This window comes from Neofelis nebulosa, chromosome 2 (assembly GCF_028018385.1).
Source record: "Neofelis nebulosa isolate mNeoNeb1 chromosome 2, mNeoNeb1.pri, whole genome shotgun sequence".
NCBI lineage: Eukaryota > Metazoa > Chordata > Mammalia > Carnivora > Felidae > Neofelis > Neofelis nebulosa.
In genome coordinates this window covers 21,111,788-21,125,971 of record NC_080783.1, presented here as the reverse complement: position 1 = coordinate 21,125,971, position 14,184 = coordinate 21,111,788, and the positions used below count along the sequence as shown (strand labels likewise).

The 14,184-nt window shown below is 46.2% G+C and overlaps 2 protein-coding genes across 3 annotated transcripts in view; one reads left to right on the top strand and one right to left on the bottom strand.

Annotated features, from left to right (window-relative positions):
• XRCC5 (X-ray repair cross complementing 5) overlaps positions 1-10,101 on the top strand; it is a 131,387-nt gene extending 121,286 nt beyond the window's left edge. Inside the window, exons 20-21 of the transcript XR_009255419.1 lie at positions 9,357-9,505; positions 9,806-10,101. The gene's annotated coding sequence lies outside the window, so the exon portion shown is untranslated. The remainder of the gene's footprint in view (positions 1-9,356; positions 9,506-9,805) is intronic.
• MARCHF4 (membrane associated ring-CH-type finger 4) overlaps positions 1,104-14,184 on the bottom strand; it is a 108,494-nt gene continuing 95,413 nt past the window's right edge. For both annotated transcript variants that reach the window (XM_058705691.1, XM_058705699.1), the window contains one exon: positions 1,104-2,978. In XM_058705691.1, the coding sequence (XP_058561674.1) occupies positions 2,611-2,978 (368 nt within the window). In that variant the 3' untranslated portion in view covers positions 1,104-2,610. The remainder of the gene's footprint in view (positions 2,979-14,184) is intronic.

Genomic DNA, 14,184 nt, shown 5'->3' with positions numbered 1-14,184 from the left:
TCTGAATGACCCCGAATGACCATAAGATTCTGAAGTGTCCTGTGAATCACCCAAAAAGGATGATATGCCAGCCACTATAGTGTTGATGATATGCCTATTTTGTTGCATCCTAGTATTTTTGGGAAATAATCTAACACATCTACATTTTCCATAAATACTGAATTAAACTGAATGGCGCATTCCTAGAACCTGTAGAAAAATAGACACCTTTACTTGTACCATTTTGTCAGTTTTCACTTGTTTTCTTTTAAATTTTGTAAATTTTTTTTTTTATTTTTGAGAGAGAGTGAGACAGAGTGTGAGTGGGGGAGGGGCAGAGAGAGAAGAAGACACAGAATCGGAAGCAGGCTCCAGGCTCCGAGCTGTCAGCCCACAGCCCAACATGGGGCTCGAACTCACGAACTGTGAGATCATGACCTGAGCCAAAGTCAGACACTTAACGGACTGAGCCACCCAGGCACCCCGGTTTCACTTGTTTTGTATGTTTTCCTTATATGTGGGCTTTGGCCTCTCACCAATTATTATTTCCTTTCTGAGCTGCTGGACTGTAAGCTCCACCAGGGGAGGAACCTTCCTAAGCCTGTGCACTTCCCACTGAGGAAGGACATTGCCTGGCCTGTTGCTGGCCTGAGTCAGAAGGGCCTGGGAAAATTGAAGGGAGGAAGGGTCTTATCTGCTGCCTGGTGATATATGCAAGCCCTCTCTCAGAGCCCTGCCCCGGGAGCTTTTTTTCTGATGTTCGACAGAAAACTTTCATGGGAATGAGGTCCTAACACATTCCTTGGCCTGTGTTTCTCTCAGCTTCTCTGAAATGACCCGATGGGGTAAAATTTCTCCACATTTCTTCCAGCACTAATGATCTCTGCTTCTAGGAGTCCTGGGCAGAAATTTAAAGAGAGTTTGTGAGTTGTTCCTCTTTTTAATCTTCAAGGAATCCATCTTGTAGGAAGCCAGAAAGAAGACACTAGGGGTGGAACAGACAAAAAAGAGAGAGAGAGAGAGAGAGAGAGAGAGAGAGAGAGAGAGAAGGGAAGGCAAGATTATGCCACAGAGGGAGAGCTGGGCAGAAGAAGGGAAAACTCACATATAGAAAAGGACACTAATGATAGGGAAAGAAATTTTATTTTCAAGCTTTTAAGAGAATAATACAAACAACAGAGAGTTTTAAAAAACCCTAAAAACTAGTTTAAAAAAGTACTTGACAGTGTCCCTTTAATACCCATGGATGGCGCGGCCATTGTGCATTGACAATGAGAAACTGTGCAGGTGACCACCCCAGTGGCCTTGCTGTCAAGGCCCCAGGAACCAGCAGTCTGGGCTGGAGGGACAGTGCTCCCTGACAGGGTCCCTGGGCCCTGCCTCGCTGCATGGGAGGGACCGGGGAGTATGTAGCACTGAGGGATTACACCCTCGGGTGAGGGTCCCAAGTTGCAAGGAATACTTAGATTGGTCTCCACTCCACTCCTTGGGACGCATCCAGCCAATTTCTTCCCATCTGCTACAACAGCTATCCTGGGGGGCCCCTGGGTGGGAGGTGCTCTGCCCTAGGGGGCCCTGGGTCTCTGCATGCGCCAAAGCAGGAGAAGGCATGACATTGAGCATGTCCTGGCCATGGGCAGGGTTGGGTAGTTGGGAAAGTCGCTCCTGGATTGACAGCTTTGAAGGCTGAAGCCACAGCAGCAGGACTGTGCTTGAGATACCCACAGGAAATCTGTACTTTTCTCTAGTTGTGTGTGTGTGTGTGTTTCTTGTAAACATCTTTGAGCCAAACCACCAGAAAATAAAGTAACAAGGGCACAAAAAGACACCCATCTCCAAACCTAAACCCTCTTTGAGCCCATCTGAAACTGGGAGTTCCCGGTTTGGAAGGAAGCCGAAATCTCCCTCCCTCTGGGGGCTCACACCAACATCTCCCTCCCTGCACCTTGCCCCAGAGCCCCTAAAGCCATCTGAGTCAGGAATCCTGCCCACCCAGACGAGCCCAGGAGCCACAAATGTCATCTGTCATCCTTGCCAGCCCACACCCATCCCTCTCCCTCCCCACCACTGCCCCAAAAACAGCCCAGGGAGAAACAAACAAACTCAAGGGGAAAACAAGGCAGGCTACAGTGCTTTTCCTTTGCACACTCTTTGTCCCTTTGCATTTTTTCTCCCACCACTTGCGCACACAGGGACGCCACCGCCGCCACCTCACCGTCGCCCTTCCCAAGCCTCTTTTCTCCCAGGTGCCCTCACCTGAGGGCAGTAATCCCAGGTGGATGGGCACATCTGGGATTTTTGTCCTTGTGTTTTGTTACGTTTAAGCTGTATTGCGCTTCCTTGTTGAGTTTGTACTGGTTCTTCTTGCTCTTGTTGGAGGATGGGGGTTGACCGATTAGAATCACGAAAAGCTCCCTGGACACCCGACTCACTCGCTCCAGCTCTGACCCTGCCTCCAGGGCCCCCACGAGGCCCACCGCCTTCTGCCTGCCCTCTGCTCCGGCCCCTGGGATGCCACTTTGCCTCCCCACACCTGCTCCCCAGACTGTGGCCTGCCAGGCCTTGGCCCCTTCCTGGCCCAGCCTCCCCATCTCTGTGCATGGTCACGGCCTCCTTTCCAGGTCTCTCGCCTCACACTGTCGTGACCCTCATGACAAGCTCCCGGCTCCCGCCCTGGGGGCCCCGCTGTTCATGAGGTCGTAAGTGACTCAAGATGTGCAGGATGGTGTAAGCACAGTGGTGATCGGACAGAGGGCCTGAGGGGTGGCTGGCCGCCCTGGTAGGGCCTTCCTCAGGGCCGGGGACGCCCACAGCCTCCTCTTCGGAGGAGGGGACATCGGCCTGGGTGGATGAGGAGGTCCGGGGGTTTGTCCTGCCTCCTGACTTTTGATCTTCCAGGTCTTTCGTCCTGTCATAGTTCAGCACTTTCCACTGCTGGTTGACAGCCTGCCACCGTTTAAAGATGCGGTACACAGAGGGTCCCTCGTGCACGATGAGACCTGGAGGGGCAGGGAGGGAGAGAGAAAAGGACAAGAAAGAGACAGGACGTCACTGCTGGAAAAATGGTCTCCCTATGCTTACACACAGATGTACACATTGGGGCAAGCTGGATTTGTATCGGTTTGATTTGTTCTTTTCAAACCTCCCTTTCAGATCTGAGCCCCTGTATGCCTAGGCTTCACGAGTCTTCAGAAATAGAAGGCGGAAGGCTACCACACGAGTTCAGGAAATGGTCCAGTGCCTACATGCAACACGTTTGCCCACCTCTCCTCCACCCCTCCCACTTCTTGGCTTGACAAAACCCCAAATCATCATCTGTTGAGGCATAATATAAATATATTTTCCTCCCTCTACCATGTAGCCATGGCACCAGGCATTGAGCAGATGTTGAATGAACCGTGTGCTTTCAAAGGCACCATGAAAGATACCAAGGGTCATTCCATACCTGCTAGATGATGTCTGGAATTACATTGGTTAACTCTTCGCTATTTAACAAATAGTCGAATTCTCTTGAAACACACCCCTGGGAAAGAAAACTTTGACACAGTTCTACTGGCCAGAAGCAGTGCAGAGTCAGAAAGAGGCCATACCAGACAACTGGAAGATAAATATTATGTGCCTACTATGTGCCAAGCACTAGGTGTAGTGCAGTGAGCAGGACAGGCAGAGTCCTACCCTCCAAGAGCTTATATTCTAGCAGAGAAACAATAGCAGGCACATAACCAAACTGATAAGACTATTTCAGGTGATGACAAATGCTATGAGGAAGATGAAATAGGGTTAAATAGCCACTGGCTGCAGATACTGAGGGTCCTGCTTTATCGAAAGGATGGTGAATAAGGAGGTGGTATTTACATTGAGACATAAATGATGAGAAGTGGGGGGACCATGCCAAGATCTGGAGAGAGAGCATGTTGGTGGTAGGAACTGCTAGTGCGAAGGCCAGGAGGTGGGAATGGAATGCACGTGCATCAGAAAGAAGGTCAACGTGGCCAGGGTGCAGTGATGAGCAGGAAGTACAAGGAGATAAGGGGGCACAGAGGGGCACAATATGATGAGGCCTTATAAGCCATGGCAAGGGATTTCTGTTTTGTCCTGAGTATAATGGGAAGCCATTGAAGGGTTTTAAGGGAGGGGTGAGGGGTGATGTGATCTAGTTTACCCTGCAGAAAGATCATTCTGGCTCCTGTGAAACAATAAACTGATGAGGGAGAACAGCAGGAGCAGGCGACCAAGCAGGAAGTGATGTAGTGATTCAAGCAGGAACGGATGGTGGTCTCTACCAGGGTTATAGCAGTGGGTTGCATGAAAAATTGTGTGGTCAGGACATATGTAGAGGCAGAGCTCACAGGCTTGCTGACAGATAAGTTGTGAGTCAAGTGAAAAATCTGGACAGCCCAGGAGCTTTTGGCCAACAATACACTAGTGGTGTGCCATTTACTGAGATGTGGATAGCATGAGGGCGGAGGGGGGAGGATTTATGTGGTGGTGGCCATGACTATATCAGTTTCCTTCTGTTGTTGTAATAAATGACCACACACTCAGTGGCTTAAAACACACAAGTGTTCTCTTATAGTTCTGGAGACAGAAGTCTATAGTGAAGGTATCAGAGGGCTGTTTCTTTCTGGTGGCTTTGAGAGGAGAATCCATCTTCTTGCCTTTAAGCTTCTAGAAGACACCTACATTCCCTGTCTCTTTCCTACATCACTCCACCTCTTTGTTCCAATGTCACATCTCCTACCCTTCTGTCATTGTCTCTTTCTGCATCTCTCTTATAAGAACCTTGTGATTACAAGTCCACCCAGATGACCCAGAATACCCTCCCCATTTCAAGAGTCTTAAATTAGTCATGTCTGCAAGTCCCTTTTGCCATAAAAGATCACATTAACAGGCTCCAGGGATTAGGACCTGGATCTTTGGGGGGTCATTATTCAGCCTACCACAGTGATTAATAGTTATATTTTGATTATGGTAAATTTAAGATGTCTGTTAGAAATGTCACTGGAAGGGCCAGGTATACAGTTGAAAATATGAGTCTGAAGGTTAGAGAGAGGTCTGGCCTGGAGGTAGAAGTCATCAGTGTAGAGGTAGAATCTGAAGTCTCAGGAATGGCCCAGGAAGGCAGACAGATTAGAAAAGAGGGACAATGACAGATTCCTGGGCCTTTTTATAGATAGAATTTTGGCGGAGGTAGAGCCAGCAAAGGAGGTCCTGAATGAGCAATAAATGGCATAGAAGCAAGACCAGCAAGTGTAAAGACCCAGAAGTCTAGAGAAGGACACATTTCAATAAAGAGTGTGCTAACTCTTAAATTCTGTTGAGAAAACAGCTCATGTGGAATGAGGGGTGACCACTGCCTTGGTGGGCACAGGTGGAAGGAGGTTGATAGAAAATCAAGTAGTTCTCATCCAAGTGTCTTTTTCTTCTATGATTCATCAGCTAAGATGGAAGGGATACAGGAGGAAGTGTTGAAGATTACTGGGGAGAAGAAAAAGGGGGAAATGATTATCTTAGAAAAGTGGGAGACTGAATTTACAAAGGAGATATGGTAGAATTGTCTGACAGTGCTCAGCAACCATTTGAGGTTTGTGTCCACAAATTTGAGGTGAGTTGTATAGTTTTTCTCCATAACTTCAACTGCTCGCTAGGTGCACCTATGGAGTAAGAAAGTTGGGTTTCATTAGTGTAGACTTTTTCTGTGAAAGAAAGACAAGTAAGAGAAGACATAAGATTTACGGATGTTGGCAAGGGAGGGATTATTAAACTGGCCCATGGAGTCTGAGCTGGAGAGGAGGAAAGGGATACATAAAAGTGATAAAGAATAATGAAAAAAGGAAAACTGGAAAGTAATAGGGTCAATGCCAAGAGTTCTCTTTGAAGTTATAGAATTGCTAGAGTCAGTGAGCTACAAGGATAGGGGTGTGGAGTGATGGGCAGAGTGGGATGTTTAAATCCAGATTTTGGAAGTGGTGTTTTTCTTGGTGATGATGAGGTCTAGGGAATGTCCACTTGAGCAGAGGCTGAGGTGGGCTAGAGGAAAAAGCTTGTGGAGTAAAGAGATAACCAAAGAGTTGGACAAGTTGTCTGTATCAGCCATCCTCAGTGCTATTAGGCCAAATGTCCCCTTTTTATAATAGGTATAGTTTAATATTCCCTTTCCTATCCTGAAGTGAAATTCATAACGTAATATAAGCTACTATGGTTTCTTTTTAAAAAATAAATTAATATAATGCACTGACAAATAATGTAAAAAAGAACAAAGGAGACGTCATTTAGACCAGACAATATAAATTTCAGCATAAATTCTAGGGCACAACTACATTAGAAAACAAACAAAAACCTCAAACATTTCTGAAATGCCCCCCCTAGGAGATGGTACCACCTCCACTGAGAGGCACTGATCATAGAGATGCTGAAGACAAGAATAGTGGGAGGGAGTGCATGAACCAGCTGCCCCCAGGAATGGGAGGAGTGAGTAGGCGGCCAACAGCCAACAGCATCAACAAGGGGAAAGGGACAATCAAATATGATGATATGCACTTCAAAGGGGCTGGGGCTTCTGAAGGATAAAGGAAAAGAGGTGGTTTGGAAGGGGTGATGGAGAACAAGAAGGATGCGGACCTCACCTCCAGTCCCCGTATAATACAGCATATGGGAGAAAAAGCAGCTACCGCTTGAGAAAGCAAGAAACAGTGTCCTCAGAAGAAGCTGTTTCCATGAAAGGAACACTCAGAGAAGTTGCTGGTGACGGGCCATGACGTCCAGAGGAAGGGCTGGGAAGATGAAGCCAGCTAAGGGATGAGCAGAATAGGAAAGTGATGATTGTCCATATTGTGAGAGTGGTGCAGGAAGCCGGGCCCTGTGATGGGGAGTGAGATGACTCGGGATTCACCCTGCAGCAACTGTCAGTGTAGGGATGGCTGCTGGCCTGGCCTCTGGAGGGAAGAGCTGACTCACAGGAGCAAACAGTGATGAGTCACTCCAGCATCCTCAATGTCAAGCAAAGAGACCAGATGGAAACCTCTCAGTGCTTCTCCAACCTTGAACACACTGTGATTCTAGGAGACAAGATAGCCACCCACCACCGCTCTTTCTTCTAGTATGACAATAGTTGCTGAGATTGCACTCTGGCCACATGTTTTTAAAAGTTTGTTGGAGAGACCATCTCCCTGTGACCCAGTTGTTCCTAATCTTTTGGGTCACATGCCCCTTTGAGGATCTCATGAAGGCTAAGGACCATCTCCCTGGAACACAAACCAGACATATGAATTTAGGGTTCATATATCTTCTGAAGACCATCTATGGATCCCTATTTGTGGCCTGATTCTAGACAAGGAGACCTCCTCTCTGCCCCTTGTCTCATCACTCTCTCCCAATGTACCGACCCTCATCACTTCCTTCCAGGAATATGAGTCCTGTGGCACTGCTTCATTCATATGTTGATTAGTTCCACAAGCTCTTTTCCCTGTGCGGTAAGCCCCTTGAGGACTGAGTCCAGGAATGGTTGAGGCCTGGACAGTCAACACAGCAACAGGAGTTTAATGAAGCCTTGGTGATGATGGAGGAGATAGGGGCCTCAGGGAGAGAGAAGCAGAATCTTTTGAAGCCCCAAACTAACTCTTTCCAATAAGAGCCATACACTTGATTCTTAATTAGCTTCTTGATCACACAATTTTACCCTGATTGAAGAGGGTGGCTTAAATTTTTGGTCTGAATGCTGCCTTCTAATTATCTAACTGTCTAGTGATCAGGAAGTAATTAAACCACTTTAATGGGTAGGAGGCTGAAGGGGGGAAAGTGCACCTGTTTTTGTAGATAATGCTTGTTTGGCAAAAGTGGGAAAAGCACAAACTACCTTATTTGCATCCACTCCCCTTAGTTCTTCCTCTGCTTCCCGCTCTACAAATTACTTATTGATTCCTTGGCTTGTGGAATAAAAAAAAAAAAAAAAAAAAAATGGAGGAAGATGGGTGGGGCTCATCTAATTGGGACAGTTGAAAATAGGCAAGTTGAAGAGTTGGGAGAGAAGGAAGATTAGTTGGAAATAGCAGTGGATGGAGAGAGAGGAGGAAATTAGAATAGGAGGGAAAGAAGTTATTGGTGAAGGGAGGCAGAGAAATAGTAGAAGAGGATGGAACATTATAATGCATGGCAATACCAGAAACTCAGTAAGTTTTGATTCACTGGGTGCTTCTCTCAAGTTGTTTTCTTTTTCTTTTTTTTTTTAAGTTTATTTATTTATTTAGAGAGAGAGCCTAGGTGGGGCAGAGAGAGAGGGAGAGTGAGAATCCCAAGCAGGCTCCATGTTGTCAGTGCGGGGCCCGACGTGGGGCTTGATCTCACAAACTGTGAGATCATGACCTGAGCTGAAATCAAGAGTCAGATGCTTAACCAATTGAGCCACCTAGGCGCCCCTCTGGGGTTGTTTTCTATTTAATTTAATAGTTACCTTGTAACCACCCACAAGGTGCCCCACCCTGGGCTGCATTGTTGGGACATCCAGTCCCAGAAGAATTGCCACCTTCATCTCCCTAATGTCTCTCCACCTTTGGGGGCAACTCTTCCTCATAGAGCTGGAGGATCCTTAAGTGTCAGAACCCTTTGCTTGTCATCATATCTCTCCCCTGAGCCTCCAGCTGAAGTGGCCCTCTGGTTAGCCCATGAGGAGCGAAGGAAGGTGGCCATTGTGAGTGGGTGGTCCTGTCTGCTTGGCTCCCTCTGCCCCTCAGTCGCTGATGACACAGCTTTGTCAGGGAGTCCTCAATCCTCGGTTGGGATTGGCCTCCCAATCATGGCCTGCTGAATTTTGGCCATTGGCTCTTGCTGTGTCCCAAGCAGTGAGATACAATTTAATTCTATTTAGGTAATATTTCCTGAGTACCTACTATGTGCTTCTTTGAACACCTGTGATAGGACAAAAAAACTTGTTCTTATTATATATGGAGGTAACAGACCAAGGTTAACTGAGAAGCCTGCAGAGAAGCCTCTGGCCCCTCAGCAATGCCAAAATCCCTTCTTCCCACCCCCTATTTCCTGCTACTATCCTGATCTAAGTGGCAAAAAAGTTGCAGACAATTCTACAACAGTGCTTCTCAAACTTTAGCATGCATCAAAATCAGCCAGGGACCTTGTTAGAACCCAGATTTCTGGGCTCTGGCCCAAGAGTCTGAATCAGTAGGTCTTGGTTGAGGCCTACGAATTTGCATTTCTAAGATGCTCTTGAGTGACACTGATCCTGCCTGTGTGTGGAGCACACTTGAGTAACACTGCCTAGAACATGACCCTTGTCGTGGCCTACTGCCTCATGGAAGGCTCGAGATTTTGATCAAATAAAGAGCTGTGGGTAATTTTTAAAAAATCTCTAGTTCCCGATGCAGTAGACATGAAGATGTGAGGCAGCTAAAGAAACGGATGCTTCTTCTTCAGGACCCAAAGAACTTTGGGTCCCATGTTTTAGAGGCAACTTGCCGGTGAACGTGCATCGGACATGCAGAGTATCTACCACTTTCTAGCCTTGTGGATTTAGGTAAGTCACTTCCTCTTCTGAGCCTCAGTATTTCTGTCAGTAAATTGGGACTGATACCACCTTTCTTATAGGGTTGTTTTGAGATTAGATGAGGTAATGAGTCGTATGTGCTGATGCCTGGCACTGTGCCTGGCCACGTGATATTGAGTATTGGGGGGTGGGGTGGGGATGGAGATGACAAAAGAGAAAAAGCTCACTCATATCTTTTCCTCCTTCGCCAACCCTGTTCCCACGCACAAGCACCTGTTCTTCGTCTCCTAATTGTCCTTCCCAATCCTCAGTCTGAGTCATTGTTTACAGATGAACAAGATGCTGGAGCCAAAAGGAGCTCTGGAGGCCAGCTGATCCTGCAGATGTGGTGACAAGCCTCCACTCCTGCCTCCTCTCCCCCTGCCAGGAGCCTTCAGCAGTGCCAGTGGGGGAATGCTCCCCGCCTGCAGGGCTGTCCACTGTCACACAGCTGCGGGGCAGGACTTACACGGAAGGCTACCACTGCCAAACTCCTCCTCCAGACATTACCCCTCAAGAGCCCAGCCCTGTCAGAATCTGTACTAAAGAACCTGTCGGGCAAGTGTGGGGAAAGATCAGTCTAACCAGCTAGGGTTTTGGTTTGTTTTTTTGTTTGTTTGTTTTTGTTTTTGTTTTTTTTGTGTGTGTGTGTGTTTTTTTTTTTTGCAGGGGAGTGTGGTGGTTAGGAAGTGGCGTTGTGAGGTGACATTGGCAGCGCCTCCACCTCCCCAGTATTCATGGTGACAGCTTTGTGCTTCTCAGAAGTGTAACCAGAATGTTCTTCTGGGAGTCTCCCTATGGATGATGAGATGTGGATCCAGGGGCCTCATTTGGGCAGGCTCCCCTTGACTCAAATGCTTTGGGTCCTGGTTTGGCCTACTCTTTCAGCAATAAAGACCCAAAGGACAGAAGATACTGAAAGCCTTTGATGAGAGTGAAGCAAAATCACCTTCCCCTTCCGTTTCCATCCTGTTGATGCCTTGTCAGTGTCCAGGGAGAGGCTGTCCCCTTGGCAGTGACTTCTATTACAATTCCCTTCCTAGCGGGGTCCTTGCTGGACTGGTTGACCTTGGTCATGCCGTACAGAATGTCTCTAAACCCATCAGGGCCAGAACCTTGCTGGTCCCTCTGCCCACCCAGGGCATTGCAGAGACCTGTGAGAAGACCTCAGCTAGAAAATCATGAAGAGCACTGACGCTCCTTGAAATGAATGCGCTTGACTCGGTAGGACTGGGCAGGGAAGAGAGATGTCCTCGGAGCCCCAAATTTCCTGCATTGGTATATGTGAGGGGTCCATGCCTGCAACTCTGTGTGTGAAGCTGATTCCGAAGATACTGTAGCTTTTGCCTATGAGACTTCTCTACAAAGCTCAGGGCTCTCACTATCTGGACTGAAACTGCCAGAACTGCATTGCTCAGTCACTCTAGGTGATGGTGATGAAGGTCACAGTGGCGATGCTGATGATGGCAATGGTGACAATAGCAAGTACTTATTGAATGCTTGCTCTGTTCTGTCACTCCAGCAGGGCTTTGCAAAAAATACAAATAAATACATAAATAAATAGGCTTTGCAAATCTAGTGTACCTCTCACAGAAAGCCCATAATGTAGGTGGTATTATCTGCACTTGACAGAAGAGGAAACTGAGCTTGGAGAGGCTTAGCATCCTGCCCACAGACACACAGCTTGTCCATGTTGGGGGAACGTACACTCAGGTACATCTGAAACAGAAGAGTGCTGTGTGCCTGGGCTGCTGCTGCCTCCATGCTGCAGGTCATGTGCTCCCCCAGAGACAGCAGTTATGGAGATCTTTTTTTATAATAATCTGTAGGTATGAGTATACAATTTCTACTTGAATTTCTAATAAGCTGTCTTTTGTACTTTGTGTTTTGATGTATATGTGTTATATTGTTATAATAGAGTAGTTAAGGATATGGGCTTTGAAATCAGATGAAACCAGGTTCTACTTGTATGGCCTTGGGTGATTTACCTCTTAGTCTCAATTTTTCTTATCAGGAAAGTGGGCATTTTAATAGTAACTACATCATAAGGTTATAGGGAATAAATAAGATAATGCATGTAAAGTACTTTTTAGTGTTTGGTACATAATGAATAATAAATTTTGGTTCTTATTTTATTAGCATTATTACGAAGTAAGTTTCACATGGCTTCATCTCAAAGGAGTTATGTTAAAGTTACAAAAGTAGTTTATTTAAGCAAATATGCCCAAATTCTAAAAAGTGTTGTCTTTTAAAATCCTGGGATTTTAGGGGCACTTGGGTGGCTCAGTCTGTTGAGCGTCTGACTTTGGCTTAGGTCATGATCTCACGGTTCATGAGTTCAAACCTCACCATTGGGCTTGCTGCTCACAGCGTGGAGCCTGCTCTGTATTCTCAATCTCTCTCTCTCTCTCTCTCTCTCTCTCAAAAATACTAATTAAACATTAAAAAAATGTTTAAAAAAATAAAATAAAATAAAATAAAATAAAATAGAATCCTGGGATTTTAATTTTTGTTTTACAACTTTTTTTTAGTAGAGTCACACCGAATGTGGGGCTTGAACTCATACTCATGACCCTGAGATCAAGAGTCACATGCTCTACCGACTGAGCCAGCCAGGTGCCCCTAAAATCCTGGCATTTTAAAAGATTACCCTGGCAAACTGGGACACTTTCTCTTAGGCTATCCTAGTTCAGAACATTTCTGGAAATTTCTCAATGACATAGCCTGTGACAGACATGACTAACTGTCCACCAAAAACCCACTCTTCTCTTTCTCAGTACAGAGCCGCCACTGAGAAGGAATTACATTTTTAGCACTTTGCATCCATGGGGAGCCAGGTGACCAGCATTTCATGTGAACATGAATCAGGCCAAGGTTAAAGAATGGGTATGAGGGGGAAGTGTGTGTGTGTGTGTGTGTGTGTGCCTTATCCGTGCTCACTTTAATTTTCTATTAGCTGGAGATAAAAGACTCAAGAGCCTAGGGGACTCTGGCCACAAAATGGAAGAAGCCTATGTCCCTGAATCTGTGTGAAGGAGAATCTCCCACTGATCAGGAGCTTCCTACTGCATTAAATCACTGAAATTATATACACTTATTATATGTGTAATTTGCTGGGGTTACACTAACTAAGATACCTTCAGCGCCAGGGAGGGGGCCATAAGAGAAAAGCAGATTTTGGCTCAGTGGCATATTTCATGTCACCCCTAAAATCTATAATTGGCTCAAGCAGCTACCTGATTTACCAGATTGGGGCTTTTTCTAGCCATAGACCCACTGTCAATGGACAGACACGCCATTGCCTGCAGACATGGCTGCAGGCATTTAAGACAGTTCCCAAGAGGTGTTCCTAAAATATTTTGAGCCCTGTCAGCACACTGCAATAAATGAATTGCCTCCCCAGGGGTCTCCTTTGAGGGGGACAGTGCTCACTTAGCGTGTCTGCTTCTAAATCCGTCACCTTCATTTTCGGAGCATCTAACAGCTCAGCGGTGGAGAGAGGTAGCCTTGCATAGGATGCCCTGGGTGGGGGGAGGCAGAGAGTGGGTAGACTAGGAGCTAACAGTTAATCTGGAAAGTTGGAGAAGCCACATGCATTTAAGGGAACATGCATTGAAACATCATCTTGCTGGGGCGCCTGGGTGGCGCAGTCGGTTAAGCGTCCGACTTCAGCCAGGTCACGATCTCGCGGTCCGTGAGTTCGAGCCCCGCGTCAGGCTCTGGGCTGATGGCTCGGAGCCTGGAGCCTGTTTCCGACTCTGTGTCTCCCTCTCTCTCTCTGCCCCTCGCCCGTTCATGCTCTGTCTCTCTCTGTCCCAAAAATAAATAAATAAATAAATAAATAAATAAATAAAAGAAACATCATCTTGCCCATTTATGTGGCTGGCACTTATCAGTTGTTTGGTCTGGCCAAACATTATTGGGAATCCCCCCCCCCCCAAAGCCACAGTTGTCAACCTCTGAGAATTATGACATCTTCTCACAATGGAAGGGACTTCAGAATCCTAGAATGTCAGATCTAGAAGGACTTGCAAGTTATCCGGCTCAACCCTCTCATTTTATAAATGAGTTAACCGAGCTATAAAAAAAAAAACAAAAAAAACATGAAGTAACTTACCCAAGGTCATCAAGGTTGTTAGTGGCTAATCTAGTCTTCAGACCTAAATTTCCTATTTCCCAGTCTCTCTAGGGCACCAGGCTGCCTTCTCCATATTTTCAGTTTCCTAATCAGGGAATTAAAAGGTTTGACAGATGGGGTCATTTCTAGCCTGAGGGAAGGAAGACAGGAAGGAATCTTTGTGCCATGTATGTGTTTTTAGTTAATGTGAATTAAAATTAAGTTTGAAAAATAATGTTTTTCTTCTCCTGCTGCTCCCCACCTTTGCCCACTTCCTATAAATCAGAATTTGAGTTCCTTTATCTCAGAGGGCAGGCACCAGTTATCTCTAAATTATAGGAAAGGACCTCAAGGAACAGCACACAGAGGAAGCTTTAACAAAAGATTTCCTATAATTTTGTTAATTACCATAGTCCACTGTTTTAAAGGTTTGGAACAATCTCAGAAATGTTGTTTTCCTTCCTTTCCTTGACCACATCCTACTCACAAGTAAAAAACAAACAAACCAACATGATAAGCGTGAGGTCCGCATTTTTGCAGATTTGGCTTTTGG